Source organism: Lutra lutra, chromosome 2 (genome assembly GCF_902655055.1).
Source record: "Lutra lutra chromosome 2, mLutLut1.2, whole genome shotgun sequence".
NCBI lineage: Eukaryota > Metazoa > Chordata > Mammalia > Carnivora > Mustelidae > Lutra > Lutra lutra.
In genome coordinates, this window is record NC_062279.1 from 81,799,545 (window position 1) to 81,825,964 (window position 26,420).

The window sequence follows — 26,420 nt, forward strand, 5'->3', positions numbered from 1 at the left end:
AAAGATATATTAAAACATAAGTAGATGACTCGGGTCTTTCAGAAATTTAAAGAAATATATTTTATAAAATCATTATCTTAAAAGTTAAAATCTTCCCATTTTAATGATCATGGGAAGAACATGTACCAGAAAATATATGCCAGAAAACGAACTTAACCACATTCAGTTCAGAATTCCACATATGTAGTGGTTAAAGATTTATAAATTTCCCTGATGTTTAGCTGAAAATATACAATGTAAGTCATATATCATAAGACAAATAGAAAGTATTTTGTGACGCAAGAGACAGGTTAGTGTTTTATTTAGCATTCCGGCTTATCTGGGATTTATACCATAAATAGCTCGATATTTGGCTTTAGAGAGACCATATAACTAGTTCTTACAACAAATTGAGGGTGAAACTATGTATTAGTTAATAAAACCATGCATATCTGAGTTCCTTTACCTTTCGTCATTGCATATGGATTGTGGTCTTTGGTTTTAAAATTCTATTTGTGAACACATAAGGATTGCTACACTGACTAATTTCAAAGTGATATTCCAAAGCCAAGTCATAGTCATAACCCATTACTTAAACATTGCTTCAGGTAGAGAAATGTGCAAAACTAGCTGTCCATTAAAGTGATATTAGCGCTGTGACACAAGCCAAAAAACATAACAAAATCCTTTATTTATCCCTCTGGGCTCAGTTAACGTTCAAAATCTGACATCCTCTTTTATTGGTCTGAGACCCAGTGACACAAAAGCACAATTTATAAGAATAGCACTACTCAGGAAAGAAGTCTCTTGCATTACTTTACATTCCTTTGTTTGTAATAGAGTTTCAATGTTGCTTATTTCATTTTCTGGGTGAATTCCCTGTTTGTTTTTTAACTCCCAAAAGAATTATTTACTCAAGAAAATCTCGGATGGCATTTCAAATCAAGGGGGAAAATCCAATTTTTTTAGTATTCTATGTTGTGACAATTGGCTAACCTCATGAAGGAAAAACTATAGCTAGATCCCTACTTTAGTATTTATATCAAATAAATGCAGATGAATCAAAGATTTATTCTGAATCATAAAACCAAAATAGGATGGATACTAATTTTGAAAATGAGCAGTTGTTTCTCTTTAAATAACTTTAAGTGGGAAAAAATCTTGCTGAGCAAGGCACAAAAATCCTGAAGCAATAAAATAAACAACTTCTAAATTTGACTAAAATATAATATCTGTACTCTTAAAAATCATGAACTGAAATTTTGACTCTGAAAAATCATAAGGACTTTAAAAGAAAAACAAAAATAACCACATAACACAACAAAGTATATGTTACTTCATCATATATGTCCATAAGTACTATAGATCCACAGCCCAACAGAAAACTGGGTAAAGTTATGAACAAGTGTGTGGGTGCACACACACACACACACACATACATACACGCAGAAATGCAAGTAATGATGTTAAGAAATTTTAGCATTGGGCGCCTGGGTGGCTCAGTGGGTTAAAGCCTCTGCTTTTGGCTCAGGTCATGATCCCAGCGTCCTGGGATCGACCCCACATCAGGCTCTCTGCTCAGCGGGGAACCTGCTTCCTCCTCTCTCTCTGCCTGCCTCTCTGCCTACTTGTGATCTCTGTCTGTCAAATAAATAAATAAAATCTTAAAAAAAAAAGAAACCTTAGCATTAGTAAAAAGTTTTCATTGTAGATTTAAGCAATTACATATCAGTGGCAAAGCTTTTAAAATTTTAATATTGTATACTACTCGTAAAATCAGGAGAACACAGGCATATGCTGTAGGTAGGATTATAAACTGATACACCTTTTTTTGACAGTTAGCACAATTTCAAATTCAAACACCTTTTGACTCGGTTATTCCACTCAGAGGAATCTATTCTGCAAACTCATTTGCACATGATATTAAAATAGATAGCAAGAGGTTGAAAAAAATCATCGACAAAAGACAGGGCTAAATAACAACAGAGAATACAATGCAAAGATTACAAAGAAAAAGGAAACTGTGCAGATAAAAGTAGCACTCTAATTTTTGTTAAGTTGGAAGCAATCAAGATACAGACAGCATAGTTCACATGTTACACTAGAATTCCTGGAAACCATGATGGTGATAATCTGAAAGAAGTGGAATTGAGGAATGGAAAAAGACTCAATATTTATTATATTCCCTTTTGCAATGTTTAAAAAATCACCACATGCAACAATTAATTTCATCAGAATTTTTAAACCTTAAAATATTAAGAAAGACCTTAAGAATCTAAATTTTAATTTTTCCATGTTTTAAGTTTTAAATAATTCAAAATTCCAGAATGTTATTATTCACAAATATTTTAATTCTTTTATATTTTTCTATACATTAAAACTACATTGATTTTTTAAAAGATTTATTTATTTATTTATTTGAGAAGACGGCATGAGCATGGGGTGGGAGGCAGAGGGAAAGGGAGAGAGAGAATCCCAAGCAGACTCCTCACTGAGCACAGTACCTGATGGGGGCTCAATCTCCAGACCCTAAGACTATGACCTGACCTGAAGTCAAGAGTCAGACAGTTAACCAACTGAGCCACCAAAACACTCAAACTGCTGTAATAATCAAAGTTTAGATTTTATAAAATCTGTCTTAACATTATAAGAGAACTAGTAATGTGTAAGTTCAAATTACTTGAAATAACTATACATATCAACATTTTTAACTATTTCATAAAACTTACTATTGTAAAAAGTGCAACTAGTTTCTTCAGTAACAAGCTAAAAGAGCATTTATGATAATTATATAATATAGCCCATATCTAATTAATTTATATAAAGACCACCCAGCAATTTCCACAGTGCACGCCAGTTCAAACAACTTAAAAGCTTTGAGTAGAGAAGGAAAAAAACAAAATCATACAAAATAAAATATAAGTTATCATTTCCAAATCTGATTCAAAAATTATAATTCTTTTTGACAGCTCTTCAATTCACATTTAATTAGAAATACTAGTTCCTCATTTGGCCACCTATTTTTCAACAATATATTCTAACTCATAAGATCATTATTTTTCAGCTTCCATCAGGACCATTTTCTGTTTACTTCATAATTTTTGGAATTACCATTTCTACTCAAGATTCAAATCTAGTTCCAAGGTACTTAATAATATTTACAAACAGTCTAGAAACCAAGACTACACTATACACATTAACATAATAAGAAAATCACCTAGCTATCCTAGAATAACTACTACCTTTGCCATAAAAAAGATTTTGGACCCATGAATAATTTCCAATACAGAATCATTATCTTCCTTTGTTACCTAAGATATCATCAAGGGATTGGCATAGAACAGATATCTACTAAAAGTTTGAGAAAAGAGGTAAAGAAAGAAAAAAATTCTGTGATATTTTGACACATACTAACAAGGTAGACATAAGTATTTTGAAGATAAGCATTTGACTTTAACCCAATGCATTCTACCTCAGGTCCAAATCATAAGGCATCAATATCTTGTATATGGATTTGCTTTAAAAAATACTTTTGACCCAAGTTCTGACTACACCAAAGATTTCACATGCTAATTATTGCAATATGAGGCAACAATCATATTAATGAAAATCAACACAAAATGAGGTAATGGATAGTTTATAAACAAAGAAAAATTTTAGCTCATTTACAGGAACTCCTTATTTTTACTTACTGTCAGTGGTTACATCCCCTGAATAAGTGTCTTTCCATTCTCCAAAAGAAGTGGTCTCTAGACAAGTAATTATTTAAGAGTTTTTTTCCATTTTTGAGACAGGTACAGGAAAACAGAGCCTCCCTTATTCATGTTGAGGAAGGAACTTGTAAGGAAGATGACAATGGACCAACCAACCTGCAGCAGGTTGCAGATAACTGATCCACAGGAAAGAAGTCACAATGAACATGTCCTGTGTTTAATGTCACGCTATTCATGGGAAATATCTACCATCATTTTTACTTATTCAAATATATTAGTGTTAAAAGTGGTTACTGAATAAAATTAGATATTCACAATTAAAGCTAACCAGAATATACATTTTTGTTAACTTATTCATGATTTTCAGTCCCTTCTGTTTATCTATTGAATTTTAGGGAGACTTGTGGATCAAAAACATCCTAAAATTATTGTAAGGTGTGCACATTCACCAGTTTCCTAAAAGTGATAATAGAACAAAACCCTAGTCCTAATATTAGTTGAATGGCCATATTAAAGAAGCTCGTTAATTTGAAAATTACATAGAGAGCTAAATTAGCTCTCCTTGGCTACTTTCTCTTTCATGCATCTAAAAGGATGGAGCCAAGGGGCACATGGGTGGCCCAGTTGGTTAAGTGTCTGACTCTTGATTTGGGCTCAGGTCATGATCTCAGGGTCCTGGAATTGAGTCCCACATCTGGCTCTGTGCTCAGCGTGGGGTCTGCTTGTCCCTCTCCCTCTGCTCCCCCACCAATCCTCTCACTCTCTCTCTCTCAAACAAATAAGTAAATCTTAAAAAATAAAAGGTTGGAGCCAAGTATATGTGACTAATATACACTAAGAGGATTGAAACCACTAAAATTAGCAATTAATCACTCTATTATATTGGGCAACTATTACCACTTAAATCTGACAGTTATATTACGAGGCGGGTATCATAATGACTCCCATTTTACAGAGGAAGAAAAAGGACTAAAAGCTTAGCCGATATATACAGAGTCACATCACTAGTAAATTGTGGATCATTATTAAAATCACATATGCTCATCTTAACACTCTAGCTTCACTGCCACCTAGGACTGGGGAAAGGCTCTAGCCCAGGAAGCAACAGGCTTGTTTTCCAAGCAAGAGCTCCTCCATAAACCTGCAGTTGCTTAGAACAATTCACTTAATTCCTGTTTCATCACCTGGAAATCAGCATAATAATGCTATTTAACCCATAAACTTTGCAGAGCTACCAATATTAAACACCAAACTGATATAGAAGTGCTTTGAAAAGATGAAAGTTACACATAAATATAAAGCTATCAAATACATAAGCTCTTTGAAGGCAAGCGTTTTATTCTCCTCAATTGCTGTGACCATGCTGTTTAGTTCTCAGTAAAGGGCTAGAATACATAGAAGAAGGAAATATTTGGATCATTCACGACAAACAAATCAAGGCCATTTATTTTCTCATTTAAACCTCCAATAATATCAGATGTGAGGAGGAAACAGCCTCATCCTACAAAGAGAAAAAACCTTGCTTTGTATCATAAAGCTACTGATCATATTCAAATCCGCATTTGCCTGATTTCAAGGCCTCTGGTCTCTTGATCGCTTTTCACTTAAATAAATATAATTTAATTAATTAAGTGAAATAAAACATTAGGAATCTATATTGTGCACAGTTCAAAAAAGATATCGAGCGATATATTAATTATGTGCTTGAAAGTTCTACCAGGGATAGAAGAGTTCCAAATTACTGACATCCTAATAATAAGTGATATGCTATAAAGGGAAAGCTGTGTTATCACTCGGTTTTGACTCCTCGGTTTTTAAAAATCATTTTCATACTCTAGTGCACCAAACATAACTTTAAGTGGTTTATGCAGTTTATTTTACTAGTCTCTTCTTTGCCATGAAACAGCATATGTTATGCCCTGGTTTAAAAATAATAGAAAAAGATTCTAACAGGAAATCTGAATTACATTCTTCTTTATCTCTCACGTCTTATATCAACACACATCAAAGCTACCTAAAGATCCTAATACAGGAAGTAATAATAAAAGTTCACCAATGCTCATGCACATAGATGCACCAAACAAAGTATGCAATGTTTTATGCCTACTGTGTATCTTCAAAACAATCCTCTAACGTATGATTCTTTTTCACAAGGGTGGAAACTGAGACTTACAGACATTAAATTTGTCTAATGTCACTCATTCAATAATAGGACTAGAGTTTGGTTCCAAGTTCCAATTCCTAGCCAACAGTATTCTGTCTTCCATGTTATCAGGGCAGCAAAGTGCGTGTGTTTATCATTAAGATGACAATCCTTGACTTGTCTGTATTCTTAGTATAAAAATGAGGATTTATAGTTGTTCCCATCAAAGAACTAAAACTACATCATTCCTTGATAATCCCTGTGAATTGTTGCTTTTCTTCCTAAATATTCCTCTCCAAGTGTAAATCAGTAATAACACCGGAAATCTGTAAAAACTAAAAACATGTTAAAACAAATGAAGCTATAAATTGTGAAAGTGCTTGGGAATTATAAAGATCAACATCTCCATTTCCTATGGAAATTAAAAGCAAGATTGAAAACTTTCAATTCCTCACAAGATAAGACACGAATAAAGAAAAAATCATGACAGAAGTTGCAATGTGTCTTTGAAGAAAAACTAGCAAAGCACACACCTTTCCTCCCACCCGTAGAGTTCATTGTTTCCAGAACTTTCTTTGCCAAAGGCTTGGGATGAGAGTTTGTTTATTTGTTTGTTTGTCTGTCTGTTTTTTAAGGAAGCCCCTCCTCCAACTCTAGAGTTGTAGGAGCTATTTCTGTGGTAGCTGAATGATTGAAAACAGTACCTTTAAATATCTGTAAACCACAAGAAATAACTTAACATGAAGCCCATGAGGAGTAAGTTAACAATGATCCAAGTTAGTATCATGAAAATATATATGATAAATATTTTCAAATATATTGATCAAACTGATCATCCTATACCTTATAATCCTTATTCTTCGGATTGAAACTACTCATTATGTTCAGCATTTCAGTGCCAAAATGGCCTTAAAAATTTTTAAATAATTAACTTTAATGACAAAAATTATATATTGTTTGTGAATGATCATAATTAATTTTATTGGATATTCAGGTGCCTGAGGGGCTCAGTTGGTTAAACATCTGCCTTTGGCTCAGGTCATGATCCCAGGGTCCTGGGATCGGGCCCCCTGTTGGACTTCTTTCTCAGTGGGGAGCCTGCTTCTCCCTCTACCCTTCATCTTGCTTGTGCCTTCTCTCTTGCTCTCTCTCTCTCACATAAATAAATAAAATCTTTAAAGGAAATTTGTTGACTATTCTTCTAAGATGCTAATATACTTTAAATATATCTAGGATTGTTAAAATATTATTTAGATGTTAAATAATATTTAACATATGACATGACTATATCATCACAGGGTAACACACTAAAAACAAATTTTTCTGTGTTCTACTGTTGAGCCCTATTAGCATTTATCAAGCAGTTAGTTGTTCAGTTGCTACAATGTCTCAGGTACCCCAAGCAGGAGGTCAAGTTTACTATGATTCAGTGCATACCCTCAAATTCAAAGTCTAGTAGGATGTGCCACATTACATATTTTTATCTATGTTTTCCAAAACTTTTCAGTCAGAATTTTACCTTATAATTACCAAGGATGAATTTTTTTACCAGCTTAGAACGATAAAGTGCCTAAAATTGGTGTTTTGCATAAAAGGATGCATAATGCCTCTTTTCCTTTTTCTCTCTCTCTGGAAAGAGTTAATAGTTTCTATTTGTCAAAAATAATATAAATGTAAGAATTCACTGTTTTGTAGTAGTTCAGTGTACATGAAGACTGACCATAGACTTGCAAACTGGGAGACTCCAAGCCAAAGAGAAGCTTCAACAGAAGAATTTCCAGTACTATTGCCCTAGCTAGTATACCACATTACACTGCCTCTTGGAGTTTATCCCTCTTTTCCATGGCCCTCTTCCCACACATTAAGAAATCTGGCAATTTCAATTTACAATAAAGAAAAAGAAATACTTTTCCCCTTGGCCTGAAGATATTTATTTCAAAATATGTATTTAGTTCTATCCTTTTAGTCTTGCATAAGAAATAAAAAACATAATCAAATTGCTGACATCCATAACTGCAATGAACTGAACGCCAGTGCTAGGGGAATTGAAAACTAAATCTGAAAGAGAATAGGATCATAACGTAAAGCCTTAATATCAGCTGCAAAGGCTTACAGGTTGAGAAAATCTTTTCTTATATCAAATTATGTAGCTTGAGTTTCAATTAAATTTATGTTGAAGTTAGAAATGATTGACTAAGGCCACATTCTCTTACAAGGATGAAGAATCAGCTAACACTTCACTATATCTTAATAATAAGCATATAGTTTATTCAGTTTATATAACCATAGTTCTATCATTTCCAATAGTATAATTGGGTATTTAGAAATATAAGACCAAAAATATTTGCATTGAATGAGCATATTGTGAGGTTCACTGAAGCTCAACCAGAGTGAAAGTATCAGAGGACCATAAAACAAATGAATTTCAGGGACACCTGGGTGGCTCAATGGGTTAAGCATCTGACTTTGGCTCAAGTCATCATCTAGGTCAGGATCTCAGGGTCCTGGGATCCATCTCATGAACTGTTTTTCCCCATTCAGTAGGGAGTCTGCTTGTCTCTCTGTCCCTGCTTCTGCTCATGCTCTTTCTCTCAAATAAGTGAATAAAATCTTTTTTTAAACAGTGAATATCACAGTACTTATCAATTAAAATTAATTGTACATGAAGGGTTAATAAATTCCATAGAAAAAATATGACATTTTCAAAACATTTTGGACATACTGAAATTCAGGCACTTAGTTCAACCCAGTTTGTGCTTATATTTTAAATACTGAAATAATGAGGAAAAAAAGATAAGTATTAACAAACCCATAAATAAACTATATAACACTACGCTTTAAAATTCTTTAAAAGAACAATCCTAAATAGTAAAACTATGATGAGTGCATGTATCATTAATTTGAGAAATGTGAAGAGATATGAAAATTAAACTCATCTAAGAAACTATAAATTTCTTTATAAATTTCCTTCCTATAATGAATCTCTATTCTCCCAAACCTATTTGTTCTATCCAGTTGAAGACACTTATAAACATCAAGGCTCTCAACTTTAAAATTGTCTTTGACCTTAAGCTAACAATCAATAGTAAGCATTTCAAATGATTTTTTCAGTAAGTTAGTTAATGTATAAAAACTATAAGTCTATAATAAAAAGTTGAGGGATTTTTGCTGAAGCAAATGATGCATAGGATAAAAAAGGGACATAACTAAATTACTGGAAAATAAATCCTAAAGGTAAAAAAAAAAAGCATGCATATAAAAAAATGTATACATTAGCACAAATATTAGAGCAACTGGTACACAAGAAGAACTGTGTCCATAAACTCCTCATTTTGAGATATCTGCTAAAAGAAAAAAAACTTATAATTTGATACTTCTTTAAAAAATTGCATGAAAAGATAAACACAGAAAATTGTGGTATATTATATTCTGGGAGAAGGGGGAGAATGACAATCTTGTGGCCATTCGAGGAATATGTATAGACACATTTTGAGAAAAATCCAAAACTAAAATGGAAGCTGAGCACACCCGTAACTCTCAGGGCCCTCATAACAGACTCTCATTCCAAGCACGAGCAACTTGGCTTTGGCCTCACCCAAACAGCATTTGTAAATCCTCTTTAAAGTGTGTATTCTACTTATCTTCAATAAATGGCTTTCACGTATAGCAATGTATCTTAAGGAATAAAGATGATAACGTTGAACATATCTAGCTTGTAGATGAAAATGAAAAATACATTACACCTCGATCTAAATAAGATATGAGGCGTCAGACACCAAGGAAACTGTTTCTTTTGAAGCCAAAATGGAGAGGAAAAGAAAAATTCTGACTTTAAAAAGTATAATTCTGTAATAAGAAAATCTGCTATAATATTAAATGTGTCTAGTAGATAAATAATCCTTAAGTCCCTTAGTGCACTAGAAACTAGACTAGGGTTTCTGAAGGATACAAAGACAACAATGGCATGATCCTGACTCCTTTAAGAAAGCCACATTCTCATTACCCAAGTTAATTTTTAAATGAGCTCATTCTATAAATTAACATTATCAAAAATGACAAAATGAATAGTACTGGAAAATAATAGGTGTCAGATTCTTAACACCATGGTGAGAACCACATTCACCTTTTCTTTTTCCCCAAATTAGAAAAATCAGCTTTGATAAACATTTTGATGTTTGAAATGTTTTAAATCAGGGGGGATTTTGAAATTTTAACTTTGAATTCAACAACTAATTATCTTATTGTATTGAAGAGACCTAGTCATATAAGAGGTTTTTGACAATTGGTTACTCAAAGCACTAGAGAAAAATCTCAGAAATTTTGGCAGAAATTTGCCATAAAAAGAGCTAATATTTTAATAATAGCTATGGAAACTTCAGTAGAATCCAGTTTAAAAAGAAAAAAAAAAAGGAAAGGAAACATAATTTATCCAGTGGCCATTGCCATTCCAATAAAATGTTTAAATCAGATACAAGATTTTAGCTCTGTGTAATATAGCCTTTGTTCACTTAAAAAAAAACCCTCTATTTAAATTTAAATTTTATTTCCTGCATTTGCTCTGCAGATTATTTCCATTGACTTTTTTAAAAAGGGGAGAACAGAGAGGAGGAAGAGAGAAAGAGGAAGGAAAAAAACATATTCTCTGAAAACAATTATACAGCAATACACGCTGGGATAATTAGGAAACAACTGCACTTTTAAGACTTCTTTAAAATTTGGGGGGCCCTAGGGGAAGTTCAAAAGTCTTTAGGGTGTTACTGGAAGAGTTTATGAGAGGATCTGAAGTCTGAGCATGAATCAGCATTCTATTGTCATAATGTCACAGTGCAATGACCTTATCACTTTAAAGGTTTGATGTAAAACAGAAATGCTCCATACCTCTTGAGTCAGCAGGTTAAGCCTGCAAGCCCTCAAAAAGGAGTAGCAAAGGGATAAATTCTTGTTAAATTTCTATCATTTCATATAGTATTTTTTATCTAAATACTTAATTTCTCTTATCCTAAAATAGAATGTTCCAACTGATGTGATTCTTTGATTTCTGTTTAGTATAATGTAACATTTTCTTGAAATTCTCCAGTGATAAGTGAAGTATGAAAGTTTAACTACAAAAACCTAATGACAAATTAAATATTCTTACATATCAGGAGCTATTTCTTTGTAACCTCCAACTGACTATAACAATATTTACACCACCAGGTGTAAGGTACTGTGTTCTGGTACATGTATTCATGGTTTTCTTCACACCATGAATTCTTATTTTGGCTTAATAGCATCCAAGTTGATTCTAGTTTTGTGCAATTTTTACATATGTTGGTAACTCCAGGTTTTTAGTAATTGCTTCAATAAAAATAGCAAGACACGATAGCCCATCTCTAACTATACACAAACATATGCATGCTCACACATATACAAACATACAGTTGCATTCATGCAAAATGCAATAAAGGTTTAGCAAACGTGAATTAATTCGGTGAACACAGATATAGACTTTCAATAATTCACAGTGAAAATTCAATGATAAGAAATACACCTTAAAAATGATATCTGATGAATCAAGGTTAAAAAAACAAATAAAATAAAATAAAATAAAATTTTAGAACTTTCTCTCTTCTGAGAGCATTTACCAATCCTGTCTCTGAATGCCTTTATTAATTATTATATTAATCAATTTTATGAAGATATTCAAGATAATCTATATAAAATCAAAGGCACTTTGTTTTTAAAACAGTTCTTTTTCAAAGTTCTTTTTCAAAGAGCATTTTAAGTAAAGTTTTTCAAAGTAAATGCCATTTATGTATTTTTTTAATTTCCCTAAATAAATGTGTTTACAATGTTTCAAAAGGTATTTAGTGTGCGCAACAGTTTTATGAAAGAACAATATTTTCTCCAACATCCCCATCTGCTGGCTTAGAGAAAAAGTAGATTTTTATCTGTTATTTCTTTAAATATTTTTATAATTTATTTTATAGAATTGAATTATAAATTTATTAAATTATTTTAAAATAAGCTAATAACAATTTGTCAAAGTCATTCATGAAAAGAGACAGGAAAGATTTTGAAGAGGAAATTTAATGTTCAAAAATTTTCATTCTAAAGCCTATGGTATCCAATATTCATGTTTGTACCCACTTTAGACAGTTTTGTTCTAAAGAAATTTTGGTAATGAGCAGAGTACTACTTTATTAAATTTTTTGAGAATGTAAAAATATTTAGTGTTTTCTTAAAATCTGCTATTTTGTTAACTATATATAATATGTGGTGTGTACACATATAACAAAATCAAATTTATTATTTTCAAAAATATCTGAGTTTCTGTAATACATTGCTTTTGTATAAGAACAATTAGAATATCTTTACATCCTCAAAGGTTCTTAGACGAGACCATGGTGGCCAGGCACACTGAAGGCCTCAAGGTTTATAAGACTTTGAGAACTTTTCAAAACAGTACAGAAGGGAAAGATTAGGGGGAAAAAAAAAGCATTCATTTATTCTCTGACAACCAGAAGGCATTCAATAAACACTGAAAGAATGAAGAGAGTAGGGAAGGAAGGAAGGAAGGAATGAGAGGGAGGGAAAGAAGGGAGGAAGGCAGGGAGATAGGAAGGAAGGAAGGAAGGCAGGGAGATAGGAAGGAAGGAAGGAAGGAAGGAAGGAAGGAAGGAAGGGAAGAGGGAAGAAAGGGAGGGAGGAGGAGGGAGGGAGGGAAGAAAGAAGGAAAGAAGGAAGGAAGGGAGGGAGGGAGGAAGTGGAAAGCAGGGAAGAAGGAAAGAAAGAAGGAAGGGAGGGAGGAGAGAAGGAAGGAAAGAAGGAAAGAGGGAGGGAGGGTTGGAAGGAAGGGAGGGAATTTGGGGAGGAAGGAGGGAGGGACAGAAGAATTATTGAAGCCATCACTAGTCTGAATCATTGAACACATCAGATGATAGTCCCCCCCCCCCGGTTTTATGGTTCGTATTTTCTCATATTAAAGGTTCATGTTTTTAACAGCTTTCAGGAAAAAATAAAAATCTTAGTACTATCTCTAGCTAAGAAGAAAGAGAAGGAGGAAAGGAAAGGAGGAGGGAGGAGGGGGAGAGTCAGAGAGAAAAAAAGAATTAGAAACCCGTCTTTATTTCCTCAGGTACCCATGGAAACAAATGGGAACAGGTACTTTCCTTATCCCACTGTGACTGCAAAAGGGAAGGATGTGGGAGCTGGTGCCCTGCACAGCAGTCATTTTACCCAGTTGACAATATAATGACTTCACTTCATTTGCATAACCTTAACCCATTTGGTGAACAGAGCTAGATCCTAAATCAATGTCAACCTAGACATTTCCAAATAAGTTCCTGTATGTCAAGAATAAAACTATATTAGTAAACTAATTTCTTTTCTACCTAGCAATTACATTACTACCTTATAAAACTCCATTTTCTTAATATATACATTTAACACTATGAGATTTTTAAACTAGGCAAAACAACAAGCTACTTTATGAAAATTAACTGATGATGATACATATTTTAATAATGGAGTTAAAGACCAGAATTCCTTAGATTTCTGGAGAAAATGAGAGGAAGTCATTTTGTTTTTAGCTATCAATACATTTGATGCTTCTGCTTCCACTTCATATAGTAAAGAATCATGGACTTCCCTGACTGAAAAAGCAAGCAAACAAAGGCTAAGCATAGGAGAAAAACCTTGAGCAGGGTTAAAATGATCAAAACTCATCTTGACAATTTTGAGATTAGAGATTTCCATTCATTTCTTGACTATTGACTTCATGGTTGTAGTTTACATGAACATAAAGAGTTAAACTAATTTCAAGTTCTTCTCCTGCCCTTGGCAAAACAAAAAGAAATGAAGAAGACTATGAACACTCCAGTTCATTTTATAAGCTCTAGATTGTGAAATTCCTAAGGGAATGAAGAAACTGAGTCACAAATGTTAAGTAATTTACTCAGTTAATGACTCAATATCAACTCCAGAAAATTCTATCCAATGTGTCTCCTTTGTACAACAATGTCTCATTAGTTCTCTTTAGCAATCAGTAAGATTACTTATAACATGGGAGTGGCACATGCCAAACTTAAAAAGGCTTTCAGTTGCTCACCACAATTTGTTTTAGTGTCTTAGGATAGTAACCCATGGAAGAGTAATTTTGGGATCTGTAGACCTACATTTTTATTTCAGATTCGTTTTCTGAGAAAAACAAAAAAATCCGAACAAAATGAAGATTTCATTTTCCCCAACTCTCAGAAGTGTTGTCAAACAAATTAAATCGTGTGTGTGTGTGTGTGTGTGTGTGTGTGTGTGTGTGTGTGTGTTTGATGAAATTCAGGTGCCATGGATGTATTCATTCTGTGGAAATTCAAGGAGTTATATATGTGCTAATACATATACATTCTCTGTCTGCATAACTTATTTCAATACAATTTATATTAAAAATAAATCTCTTCAAAAATATTGAGATGGAAGACCTAAAACCAGTCACCTCATCTAAACCAAAAATAAGACTTTATTCTTTACAAAGTTCCAGCACAGTCATACAACATCTCTTAGAATCAAGGAATATTCATTTTGTTCAGTGGACATATCTGTTATTTTCTCAGTCAGACCCTCTCGCTATTTTCACCAATGAGTGCACTTCTCAAATGTGGACCATTTTTAAAAGTGCACCTGTCGATCACTTTCACAGTGTTTTAGGAATCTACATACTCCTAACAATCAGTCTTGCCTTAATTTCATTACTTTTCAAAGCATTTTCACACTACTATACAATTACATACAGTTAGATACTTAGCACAGGCATAGGTTAAATTCATAATTCAGGGAAAAACTAGAAATTTGATATCAAATCAAATAAATAACCTAAATCTGGTCGGTTAATAGGTCAAGTATAAAAAAACTCAATAATGAAACTACAGGGGCTTCTTTCTATGTATGTATGTACTGAAATTTCTTAATATTCTTCTACGGAAAAAAAAAATTTTTTTAAGCTGCAAATCCACTTTAGGTCTTGCTCTCTCAATTTCTCCCTGCACGCTCATAGCTTCAGTTTCTTCTCTCCTTTGGTATCAACATTTGAAGGAAACATGTGGCACTGAAGCCTTTCTAAATACTTTTTTTATAAAAAATTGGATTCTAGACATCTAACACAACCATAATAATGCCCCTGTTCTACAAGTAAAAGCAAATTATTCCATTTCTTCATCCAAGCGGTGGTAGTTTCAAAATGAGTTGATGTTGTTCCTGATAACATACTCGAGCTAACCTATCGAATATATGATTAAGGCTCAGTATGGGGAATTGAGATGACAACCAGTTTGCCTAATGTGGGAACACTGCAGTTGGGCTTTTTTTGTGGTAATTTTCCGCTGGCTCCTCTACACTGTAGCCAAAGTGGAAGGTGAGCCATCTGCGACCCACTCCCCGAAACTGTTAACTATTTAATAAAAACTGCGAACATTAAGGCAGGAATGAATCTCCCAACCGGGTCGGCAGGAAATGATGGCAGCTGCTGGGAAGAGCGCAGGAAGGTACAGTGGAGGCGGCGCACTGCCCACGGCCGTCGCAGGGGCGGGAGCGGCGGTACAAGAGACCGCGAGCCTCTCCATTGAACCTTTTAGAGACTTAATGGCTTGGATTCTATCTGTTACTTTGCATGAAGCCTTGACAGAGCTTCATCGCGTGTCCTGGAAGCCTGAGCGGAGTGGTAGGAATAACACGGATAATGCAAACACTAAAATGGCTGATCGGCGACTTCTTCGGATTTCCAAACTCGGCCGGATCCAGCTGCTTTCGGGTCTTTCTCCTTTCACTGCCTATGCTGGAGCCCTGTACCTGAGAACCACGCGCACCCGGGCGACGAGCTCATCGCGGCGCCCACCGCAGAATGACCCCCTTCAACTTAGGCTGAGGCTCCGCGGAACACCGAGAAATTGACAGCGCTCCCCCTCCACCCCTACAGGACCCGGCCGGCAGTGGGCCTGCGTCAGCGTCGCTTCTAGCCGCGCCTCGCCGCGCCCCTCTGGTGGGCGTTATGTAATAACCCCGAACCCAACTCCAGAACCATTTTAACTTGTCCTGTCGAAGCGTGTAATATAGGGCCCGCGGGGCCCATACGATGAAACGAGCCGGGCCTGTGTATTTAAATCCGAGGTCAAGAGAGGAGTGCAGCTGCCGGGGCAGGCGGTTGGGCTCTGGCAGTCCCCGATGGGATTTACCCAGCTGCCCGACTGTGCGCCCAGAGGAATAAACCTGTTCTCTATGGTCAAGGTACCACCAGCCGCGCAAGCCGGGGGCGTGGAGGGGGGGGGGCGGGCAAAGAGGGCTTCTCTTGAAGCTCTCAGGATAAGCTAGAATCCCCAGAACCTACCCCTCCAGCTCCAGTCCCCACCCCACTTCCCTAGTGCGCACACTCTTCAATGGCTTTTGCTCCCTCTTCACCCAACAACCCCCGCCAGCGGGGGTCCCCGAGATAGCAGCCACTTTCTCCTTACGCCGTCACACGCACGCGCGTGTGCAGTCACTCACACCCACACACTGACACAGAAGCACACACACACCACACTCGCGGGCGCTCCTCGTGCGGCATCCAAAAGACATGAATATTCATTACTTACAAGCATTAGTGACTGCGAAGCTGTTTGCTACCTCCAAATTGTCGATGTGGGGAGTCAGTCTGAACTCCGAAGTGGAAAACTGAACCATCCCTACCCGAAATGCACTGTATTCCTGATCGGCGCCCCTGGGAAATAGCCCCCCTGCAAAGAACAAACACCAAGCAGAACAGTGTCAGTGCCAGGGAAGGAAAGGAGGGGAGCCCGCTAGCGCCCAACAGCCTGGGAGTCTCTTATTCTCGCTAATAGGCCGAATAAACACATCAAGGGACTCGGGCAGCAGCGGGGAGCTGATCTCCTAATGGTAGCTAAGGGGTCAAGACACAGATGAGAGTCTGAGGGCAAGGTAGGTGGCCAGAAACGTTAGCCTTCCCTGGTAACCACAAGCTTTGCATTCATACCCCCTAGAGGATCTGAACAAACAGGAAAATGTTAAGGCGGAATTAATAAAATTTGGGGATCAGAAATGAGAACACCTTTTCCTCTATTGTATCAAAACCATAGCCTTTTCCATTTGCTTCATGCTAAGAAAAACATGTATATTCTAGGCAGTTTAAATCTGGAATGCAGTCAAGGTATGACATAAGTCTACATGACATGAATTAATTTGTCCACTGTGAACAAAGATTACCACCAAATTATACACATTCAAAAGCAGAGCACAAAGGGTACCTACCTATCTGTATGCTGTTAGAAGAGACACCAAAAATCAGTCCCCATAAAACAGGAGAAAGGAGGACAGATATATGCATAATCTTTTGCATTTCCAAGAAAAGTAGAGCATCCACAAAATACCCCCTTTTTTTTTTTTTTTCCTTTTCCTCCTCTTTCTTCCTTGGCGGTTTTCCTCAGCAAATTAGATCCTCTGCATTTTGAGACAGCAATTTAGCACCAAGCTGCTAAAAACCCGAAGTGGAGGCAGAAAAATTCCTATTTCCCAGGTTCTGCTGGTGGCTGTTGATGCCCTGCGCCCTGTCCCTGCTCCCGAAGTCCGGAGGACTGGCTGGATGCAGTTTTCAGCGGAGCTGCCGCTGTGGTTCCAGTGTCTTGGAATATTCAGCACCCTCCCATGCACTCACACACACTCACCCTCTCTCGCGCTCTCTTCTCCCTCTCCCCTCTGTCTCACACACGCGCGCGCCCGCGCGCGCGCGCACACACGCACACACGCACACACACACACACACACAGACGCAAGTCACAGAAGAGCAGGCAGTCCCCGGCGCGCGTGCGCGACTCGCGGCAGGCTGCTGGCGCGCGCGTCCAACCCCTCCCCCGCACCCCGCACCCTGCGCTGCCCCGGCAGCGTCGCGAGCGCGGCGCTCAAGAAGCGCAGCTCAGAGCGGGGCAGCCGCTACCACTGGGATACACCTCGGGTCTCGAGAGCTGTCGCTCCCACCGAGCGCTCTGCTTTTCAGCACCGAGGACAGCGCCACCCCCCAACCCGCCCCGCCAGCCTCGTGCTACCTTTGTGCCGCCGCCGCAGCTACCGCTGAGATGCTCCAGCCTGGACCAAACGCAGCAAAGCTGATTTCCGGCTGCTGTGCAGAAGCCGAATTCTTAATTGTTGCCGGTGAAGCATTTTCTCACCAGGCCGTGCTGTTTTACATTCAATTTTTTTTTCATTTTTTCATTCATTAATTTTTATTTTCATTTTCTCTTGCCTGTGAAAACTCACCTAGCAATGTAGAAAAGCTATCATCCACCTCACCTCACCCAGCCAAAAAGCAAACAAGAAAACAAAATACCCATCGAAGAAACTGTTCCAAAATCGTGAAGTTTTGCTAAATGTGATGTAGCCAGCATCCAGGGGAAAAAACCCACATTCTTTCTTTAAAGGCTAGAGACACATGGGAGGAGATCAAGATCGAATCTTTGAAATACTTTGCATGGATATCCCATCTTTATAGTGTGTTCTATTGGATGTTAATGCCAGCTTGCAGAGCCAGCCGAGCGCAGGTCTCACATACTTCACTGCAGAGTCCCTCTTATAGTAAAAACAGGTAGACTTGACTCTTTAGAAGCCCTTTCTTTACTGAAAGGAGAAGACTCCGTTTCAAGGAAAGACTCATAGGAGAAAGAAAAAGATGAGGTGAGTCTAGAAAGGGCGTTGAGATGCACAGTCTTTCCCAGGGACATAGTGAGAAACTGGAAATCCCACCGGTTTTGACCCTGAGTTTTGAGAAATCACTGCTCAAAGGAAGTAAGCTAAGTTTTCATCACTTTAAACCCATGAGTTTAAGATCACTGCGAAAGAAAGATAAGGTTAGGGATTAAAAGTTAGTGGGAAGGGAGTTGATGGGGGAGGATCTAAGACTAGACTTCCCCCTATGGAATTTATGCACTTCTCACTGCTTGCCAAGCAGTTGCCTGGAAACCTGCTGTGGCAATTCCTTCTGCTGCCTCAGAAATTCTTAAGTTTTATGGCTTTGGGGGTTTAAACAAAGAAATAAAGAAAGGTTGAGTACAAGGGATTGTTTCCAGAAGGCAGTAGATTGGAGCCCACAATACTAAAGGATTAACTTGCTTGTATTTCAGAATGCTAAGTGTTAATCTACCATACTGCCTTCTTGTGCATTGTCACACTAATATCATTGCAACAACCTCCTTGTTAACTGTTACCTCATACTTGCACCTTAATCATTCCTGGGCTTGATTTCTCCATCTTAGAAATGAAAAAGATGGGCAAAGTGGCCTCTATGGCTCTCAAATCCTAGAACTTTGTGATACCAAGTTATGGTCTTCCCCTGCTTTTGATTTTACATATTTATTCCTAAACCAGAAAGTGAAATATCCATAATCTAGTACTGAGCTTAGTAAAATACCTTAGTAAAAATACCTCTCAATTTTATCACCAAGAATTTATTTCAGTCAGTTAATAAGAAATTCACTATATATAAAACAGGCCCTGTGAATTAAATGCATATAGCTTATGGGGCGCCTGGGTGGCTCAGTGGGTTAAGCCGCTGCCTTCAGCTCAGGTCATGATCTCAGGGTCCTGGGATCGAGTCCCACATCCGGCTCTCTGCTCAGCAAGAAGCCTGCTTCCCTCTCTCTCTGCCTGCCTCTCCGTCTACTTGTGATCTCCCTCTGTCAAATAAATAAATAAAATCTTAAAAAAAATGCATATAGCTTATTAAAAATTAAATAAGGATAACAATAGTAAAGGAGATATAAATGAAAATATATCCAAATTTATAATATAAAGAATAGTTAAGTTAATCTTATCTAGTCAATCACTAGTTGTGATGTAAGGCACAAAAAATGATCTGATATTATTCCCTATTTGAAATATATGATGTATATATAAAGTATATATAAATGAATAAATAATTTCTCAGAGAAAAATAAAAAAAATCTTTTCCAGCTACTTTCTTTTTTCTTCCATCCAGTTTTTTCCACAAGAACTCCAGTTTCATACAAAGTAACTTGGAATGAAAGGAGAGAGAAAGGAGCTTAAATGTGGAGAAACGATGTTTAAAGTGTAGATCAATGTAAATTGAATTTTTCTTTAAAAAATGTTTTTTCAAAAAATTTTTCTTCAAAAACCATTTTCATACTAATCTATTTCAAATTCAAAGGCAAAGATGAACTCAAAATAACTGAATTACATTCTATAAAGCAAATGATATAAAGTAAGAATTTGCTGAATCATAGATCATTTTCCTTAGCAAATACTGTAAGAACTCAGGGTAAATATTACTGTTTAATGACAAGCTATATTTCACATAGAAAATAGAAATAAAAATTTTAGTAGGTACGACTTGTAATTCAACTGTTATGAATGTATGTACATTTCACAACATACCTGTATACATTTTCTGAAATGTTAGTATCATTATATCATCGTTTATAGAACTCCTTCTAATTTGCTATAATGTTTATCCAGCTTATATTTTTAAGCATAGAATACTGTCAATATAAATGTAATTAATTTAAATTGCCTGAAGTAAGTAGTTATGAAAATTAATGAAAACTACTAGAATTTATTTTGAATACTTAGAAACTTCTCACTTCAAGAATATATCTCTAATTGATCAGTAATAAATCAATTTTGAAAATTTCAAAACTATTAGATCTATAGGTGAATAGAGTAGCCTTCCCTAAAGAAACAGAATTTGCTATTTTCTGCCCTCTGCTGTTCAATTTTGGTAATTATCCATAAGTATTGTTTTCTAAAGCAAGGTAAATTACATTAAAACATGGAAGAAATAAAAATACTACCCACTCTGTCATTTTTTTGTTTGCTTGGTTGGTTGTTACTGCTGTTCCTTTATGCATGTATTTAAATATAACTTTTAGCATTAAGACTTTCTCAAACAAATATTATATGTAAAAATTCAATTTGTTTCACCTAATCTTTGTCTCAACATGTGAAACAATAATTTCCCTTTTAAATCTGCTTTAAAATGCTTAAGGATATTATATATCCTATGCAATCTGCACAGTTTTAATTTTTATTCCATAATAAAAAGCTTTGCATAAAGGAAAATCATTGTGTGTGAGGAAGGGTGTGATAATATTTAAACAACTGATAGAGCAAAATTTAGCTGATTTCATTATCAGAAGTGGATTATAGATCAGTGCCATACTTCCTAGTGACAAAGTCTCACCAACGTGGAGATCATCGCCTTTCTTCCTGTTGATCTGGAACTGTGAAAATGTAGGCCATCTGAAAAGCTTGGATGCAATGCAATAATAGAAAGGAGAAAGGGTCCATGCTTTTTCAGCAAAAGATACAAAGACTGCACTTTCTCCAGAAAGAACCCTGGTTCCAGACAGGAGACCCCATTGGCTGAGAACAAGCAAACATAAATAGACTATAAATAGAAGTTTCAATTCTTTAATTAAAATAAAGAATAACATTAATGTTAATAGTTTTTCCAGATTGAGACAACATTCTTTTCTTTTAAGCAGCAAAATTTTAAATCACGGTTTCAATAAGATCAACTACATGATCCAGAATATATGTCTAAAGTTAGTAAGTTAGGCTTTTGTCCCTTTTTTAAAAATGAATTTAGAATGTCTAAAAATGAAAAGAAGTAGTTTTCCTTTTAGGTTGTTTGTGATTATATGGATTTTAATGAATTTTAATGAATCTTACCCTAATAGATAACAATCCTGTACCAGGAATATTTATTGAAAACAGTGTTTCAATTCATTCATTAATTCAATAAAGTCTAAGAAACCACTATATTCCAAATACTGTGGTTGACACTGGATAAAAAGATGACCCAACAGAAACTTTTCTCAAGAAATTCCCAGACTTCATTCAAGTAAGCAAATGATGAAGACAATGGGAGAAGGGCTGTAAGAAATGAAACAAGTAGGCATATGGTTAAGATAATATGGTGAGGCAAAGAGGAATCTGTAATTGACACTTTATGTTGGAGCTCGGGGAAGAGGGAGTCACCAAATGCTAACACGTGAACTGAGTGAAGTAGAAGTTATAGATAGGTGTGCAGTGGGGATGTAGTAAGGGGAATACTTTTTTTTTTATTTTAATTTTCAACTTTTTTGAGTTATAATTGACAAATAAAATTAAGATATTTAGCATGCATAGTGTGGTTACTTGATGTGTGTTTTCATTTCATTGTTAAAGGATTACTCCAACTAGTTAATTAACATATCTATCACTTCACATATTTATCCTTTTTTTCTTGTGAGAACATTTAAGTTCCACTCTCTTAACATATTTCAATTATACACTACAGTGTTATCAACTACAATCATCATCTTATACATTAATCCTCAGACCTTGTTTATCTTAAAATTGAATATTTGTATGCCTTTACCAACCTCTCCCTATATTCCCCACCCTCCAGCCCCAGGCAACTACTTTTCTACTCTGTTTCTATGACTATGAGTTTGACTTTTTTTTTTTTTTAAGATTCCACATATCAGTGATACCATACAGTATTTGTTTTTCTCTGTTTAGCTTATTCCAATTAACATAATGCCCTCCAGATTCATTCATATCAAGGTTGAATAATATTATGTCATCATATATATCATACATAGGATATATATCTCATATATAGCACTTTTTTTTAATCCATTCATGCAATGACAGACACTTGGGTTTCTTCCATACCTTGGCTAGTATGAATAATGCTGCAATGAACATGGAAGTACTGGTGTCTCTTCAAGATAATGGTTTCATTTCTTCTGCATACACACCCAAAGGTGGGATTGCCAGATCATATGGTAGCTCTATTTTTAATTTCTTGAGAAATCTTCATACTGTTTTCTGTAATAGTTGTATCAGTTTACATTCCCACCAACAGTATACAATGGTTCCCTTTTCTTCACTTCCTTGCCAACATTTGTTATCTCTTATCTTTTTAATACTAGCTGTAACAAAAAATGAGAGGTGATATCTCATCATAGTTTTGATTTACATTTCCCTGATGATTAGTGATATTGCGCACCTTTTCATGTACCAGTTGGCCAAGACCAGCATGTCTTCTTTGGAAAAATGTTTATTCAAAGCCTGTGCCCAGTTTTTAATCAGATTTTTGGGTTTTGCTAGTGTGATGAATAAGTTCTTTGTATGTTTTGGATATTAACCCATTATCAAATATATGATTTACAAATACCTTCTCCCATTCCATAGGTTGCCTTTTCATTTTGTTGATGTTTTCCCTTTGCTGTGCAGATGCTTTTTAGTTTGATGTAGGCCTACTTATTTATTTTTGCATTTGGTGTCAAAAAAAAAAAAAAATCATTTCCAAGACCAATGTCAAGGAACTTACCTCCTGTTTTCTTCAAGGAGTTTTATTTTTCAGGTCTTATGTTCATGTCTTTAATCCATTTTGAGTTCATTTTTGCATATGATGTAATATTGGGGTCCACTTGCATTCTTTCGCATGTGGCAATCTGGTTTTCCAAATACTGTTTATTGCAGAAAATATCCTTTCCCTATGGTATATTCTTGACTCCTTTGTCAAAAATTAACTAACCCAATATACATAAATTCATTTCTGGTTCTCTATTCTAATCCATGTGTCTGGTTTTTTGTTCATTTGTTTGTTTTTGTGTTTTTTCCAATGTGTCTGTTTTTAATGTCAACTTCATATGTTTTTGCTTACTAGAGCTTTGTAATATAGTTTGAGATCAGGAAGTATACTGCCTCTACCTAAGTTTTTTCTGAAGATTGTTTTGACTACTCATGGTCTTTTTTGCTTTCATGTAAATTTTAGAATTTTTTTTCTATTTCTGTGAACAACGCCATTGGAATTTTGATAGGGATTGCACTGAATCTATAGATCACTTTGGATAGTATGAACATTTTAATAATATAAATTCTTCCAATCCATGAGCACAAAATCATTTTCCACTTATTTTATATTCTTCAATTTCTTTCATCAATTCTATAGTATTAAGTGTATGTTATTTTATTCTTTTTGATGCTGTTATAAAGTGGATTATTTTCTTAATTTCTCTTTTTGATAGTTCTTTGTTGATTAGAGAAACACAATTTTTTTATATTGATTTTGAATCCTGCGACTTTACTGAAATTATTAGTTCTAACAGGTTTTTGGTGGGACTTAGTGTTTTCTATATATAATACTATGTCATGTGTAAAGAGGATCAATTGTACTTCTTCCTTTCCCATTTTGATTACTTTTCTTTTTCTGTTTTTTTCTCCTTCTTTCCTTCCTTCACTCTCTCCCTTCCTCCCTCCTTTCTCTCTTTCTCCCTTTCCCCTTTCTTCTTTTTTCTTTCTTTCTTTCTTTCTTTCTTTCTTTCTTTCTTTCTTTCTTTCTTTCTTTTTTCAATTGTGTGGCTAGGACTTCCAGTGCTATGTTGAAAAAAGTGGTGAGAATAGGCAACCTTGTCTTATTCTTGATCTTACTGTTGAGTATGCTGCTAGCTCAAGCCTTGTCATTTATGATCTTGGTTATACTGAGGTATGTTCCCCCTAATACCCAGGTTGTTGAGAGTTTTTATCATGAAATGATGATGATTTTTTCAAATGCTTTTTCTGCATCTTTTGAAATGATCATATGATTTTTATTCTTCATTTTGTTACTGTGGTGTTTCCCATTGATTTCTTTGCAGGTGTTGCACCTTGCCTCCTTTCATCCCTAGAACAAGTCACACTTGATTACGGTGTATGACTCTTAATGTACTATTGAATTTGCTTTCTAATATTTTGTTGAGAATTGTTGCATCTATGCTCACTAGGGATATTGGCAATAAAATTGTTTCTTTCTTGGAGTGTCCTTGTCTGCTTTGGTAACACGATAATCCTGGCTTTTGTAAAATGAGTTTGAAAGTGTTCCCTCCTCTTTTGTTTTGAGGAGGCTTGGTATTGTTCTTTAAATGTTTGGTAGAATTCACCCAAAGAATCCATCTGGTCTTAAACTTTTCTGTGTTGGGAGATTTTTGATTACTAATTCAATCTCTTTAGTAGTAACTGGTCTGTTCATATTTTCTATTTCTTCACAATTCAATCTAAATGACCACTATTTTAAACTCTATATCAAGCAAATCCTTTATCTCCCTTTCACTAACTTCTGTTTCTGGAAATTAATCTTGTTCCTTTGTTTGGTATGCATTTCTCTGTTTCTTCATTTTCCTTGAATGTCTGTTTTGGTTTCTGCATGAAATCCAACAGGCACCTCTTTCAGTCTTGAGGAAGTGGTCTTGTGTAGGAGATGAACCTCTTTAATCATCTTGGCCCAAGTTTCTGGTTGTTCCTCAAATCTTTGTGATTGGCCAAACCACCTTCTTCATTCTTAGTGGTTGGTTACAGTAGATGGGAGCACGCCAAAACCTATCATTGTCCCAAAGGGGAGGATCAGGTTTTGGACCCAGAGGCAAGCTGATTTGAAGATGGGTCCCTAGGCAGAAGCTGGAAAAGCATGTAGTCAAACCCCTTCCAGGGATAAACTGGGAGATGGACATTTTGGCTCTTCTTTCTGTTCTAGACCCTGGTGTACAGCCATAGAGGGCAGGGAAGGTGCTTCTGCACCCGTAATGAAATGCTTCTTTCTTTGCTACAGTTCATGGGACTCATAAATTTCAAGTTCTCTTGGTTCTCAAAGCCAGGTGATCCGGAGTCCTGCCCCTCAGACAGCAATCACAAAAGTTTGGGACACCAGACATGCGTACAAGCTCTTTCTAGGAAAAAAAATGGTGGCTGGGAGTGGGCTAGAGCAAGAAGGCAAGGAAAGGGTCCACCAGCTTCCCCAATCTCCAGGGAGGATCTTAGTCAGCCCCTAGATGTGTGCTAAATTAGATGCCTGGCCCTCAAACAGCAGCTTTTAAAATACCCAGATAGACCTTTTTTCCTTTTTGCCTACTTCATCCATGCTGAACCCTGAGGGAGATAGTTTCAGGGAGTTCTCACAGGCCCATAATCAACTTCTTCTCCTTCATCATCTCCTCCTTTCTCTCTCCCGACCCCTCCCTCCTCCTCCTCCTTCTATGGTTCTGAATCTCCTGGATGCAAGCCTCATTTGCTTTCACAACTAGGTATTTTGGAGACCCATCCCTCAAGTGAGAATCCTAAAAGTTAAAGGTACTAAATATGGATTGTGAACACTTCCCTCTTCAGAATGAAGTGGGGAGTTGGGAATTCCTTCTCAGTAGTACAGTAGGCACTATGATGGGGATGGATTTATGGCAAAGCATGTCTCAGGCTTTACCAACCTTTTTGATGTGGGTATTTTTCTCATTCGTCAAAGTATAGGAGTTGCTCAGTTTCTGGATTTCTTTTCATGATAATTGCTCCATGTGTAGTTATACATTCAGTATGTTCATGGGAAAAGCGGAGTCAGGTTCTTATTTTGCCGTCTTAGTTGACTTCAAGAATATTTCATTTAAAAGTAAATACATCGTAAATGCATGTTTGTAGCCAAAGAATTAACAAGTAATGCAGTGTTTCTAGAATAGAAAGTATAAGACAAGGAGTAACAGAAATAAGCTAGATCATAGTAAGGAATAGGTAGTTTATCCTATAGGAAAAGGAAACCATTT

The 26,420-nt window shown here is 36.0% G+C and overlaps 1 protein-coding gene across 3 annotated transcripts in view; it reads right to left on the reverse strand.

The window, feature by feature from the left end:
* GRIA2 (glutamate ionotropic receptor AMPA type subunit 2) overlaps positions 1 to 17,580 on the reverse strand; it is a 157,682-nt gene extending 140,102 nt beyond the window's left edge. For 2 of the 3 annotated variants that reach the window (XM_047717814.1, XM_047717813.1), the window contains exons 1-2: positions 17,110 to 17,579; positions 16,437 to 16,577 (exon numbers count right to left, since the gene is read on the reverse strand). In XM_047717814.1, the coding sequence (XP_047573770.1) occupies positions 16,437 to 16,577; positions 17,110 to 17,197 (229 nt within the window). In that variant the 5' untranslated portion in view covers positions 17,198 to 17,579. Of the gene's footprint in view, positions 1 to 16,436; positions 16,578 to 17,109 lie in introns of all 3 variants that reach the window. The other variant, XM_047717815.1, reaches the window with a different exon arrangement.
* Positions 17,581 to 26,420: the final 8,840 nt, after the last annotated feature.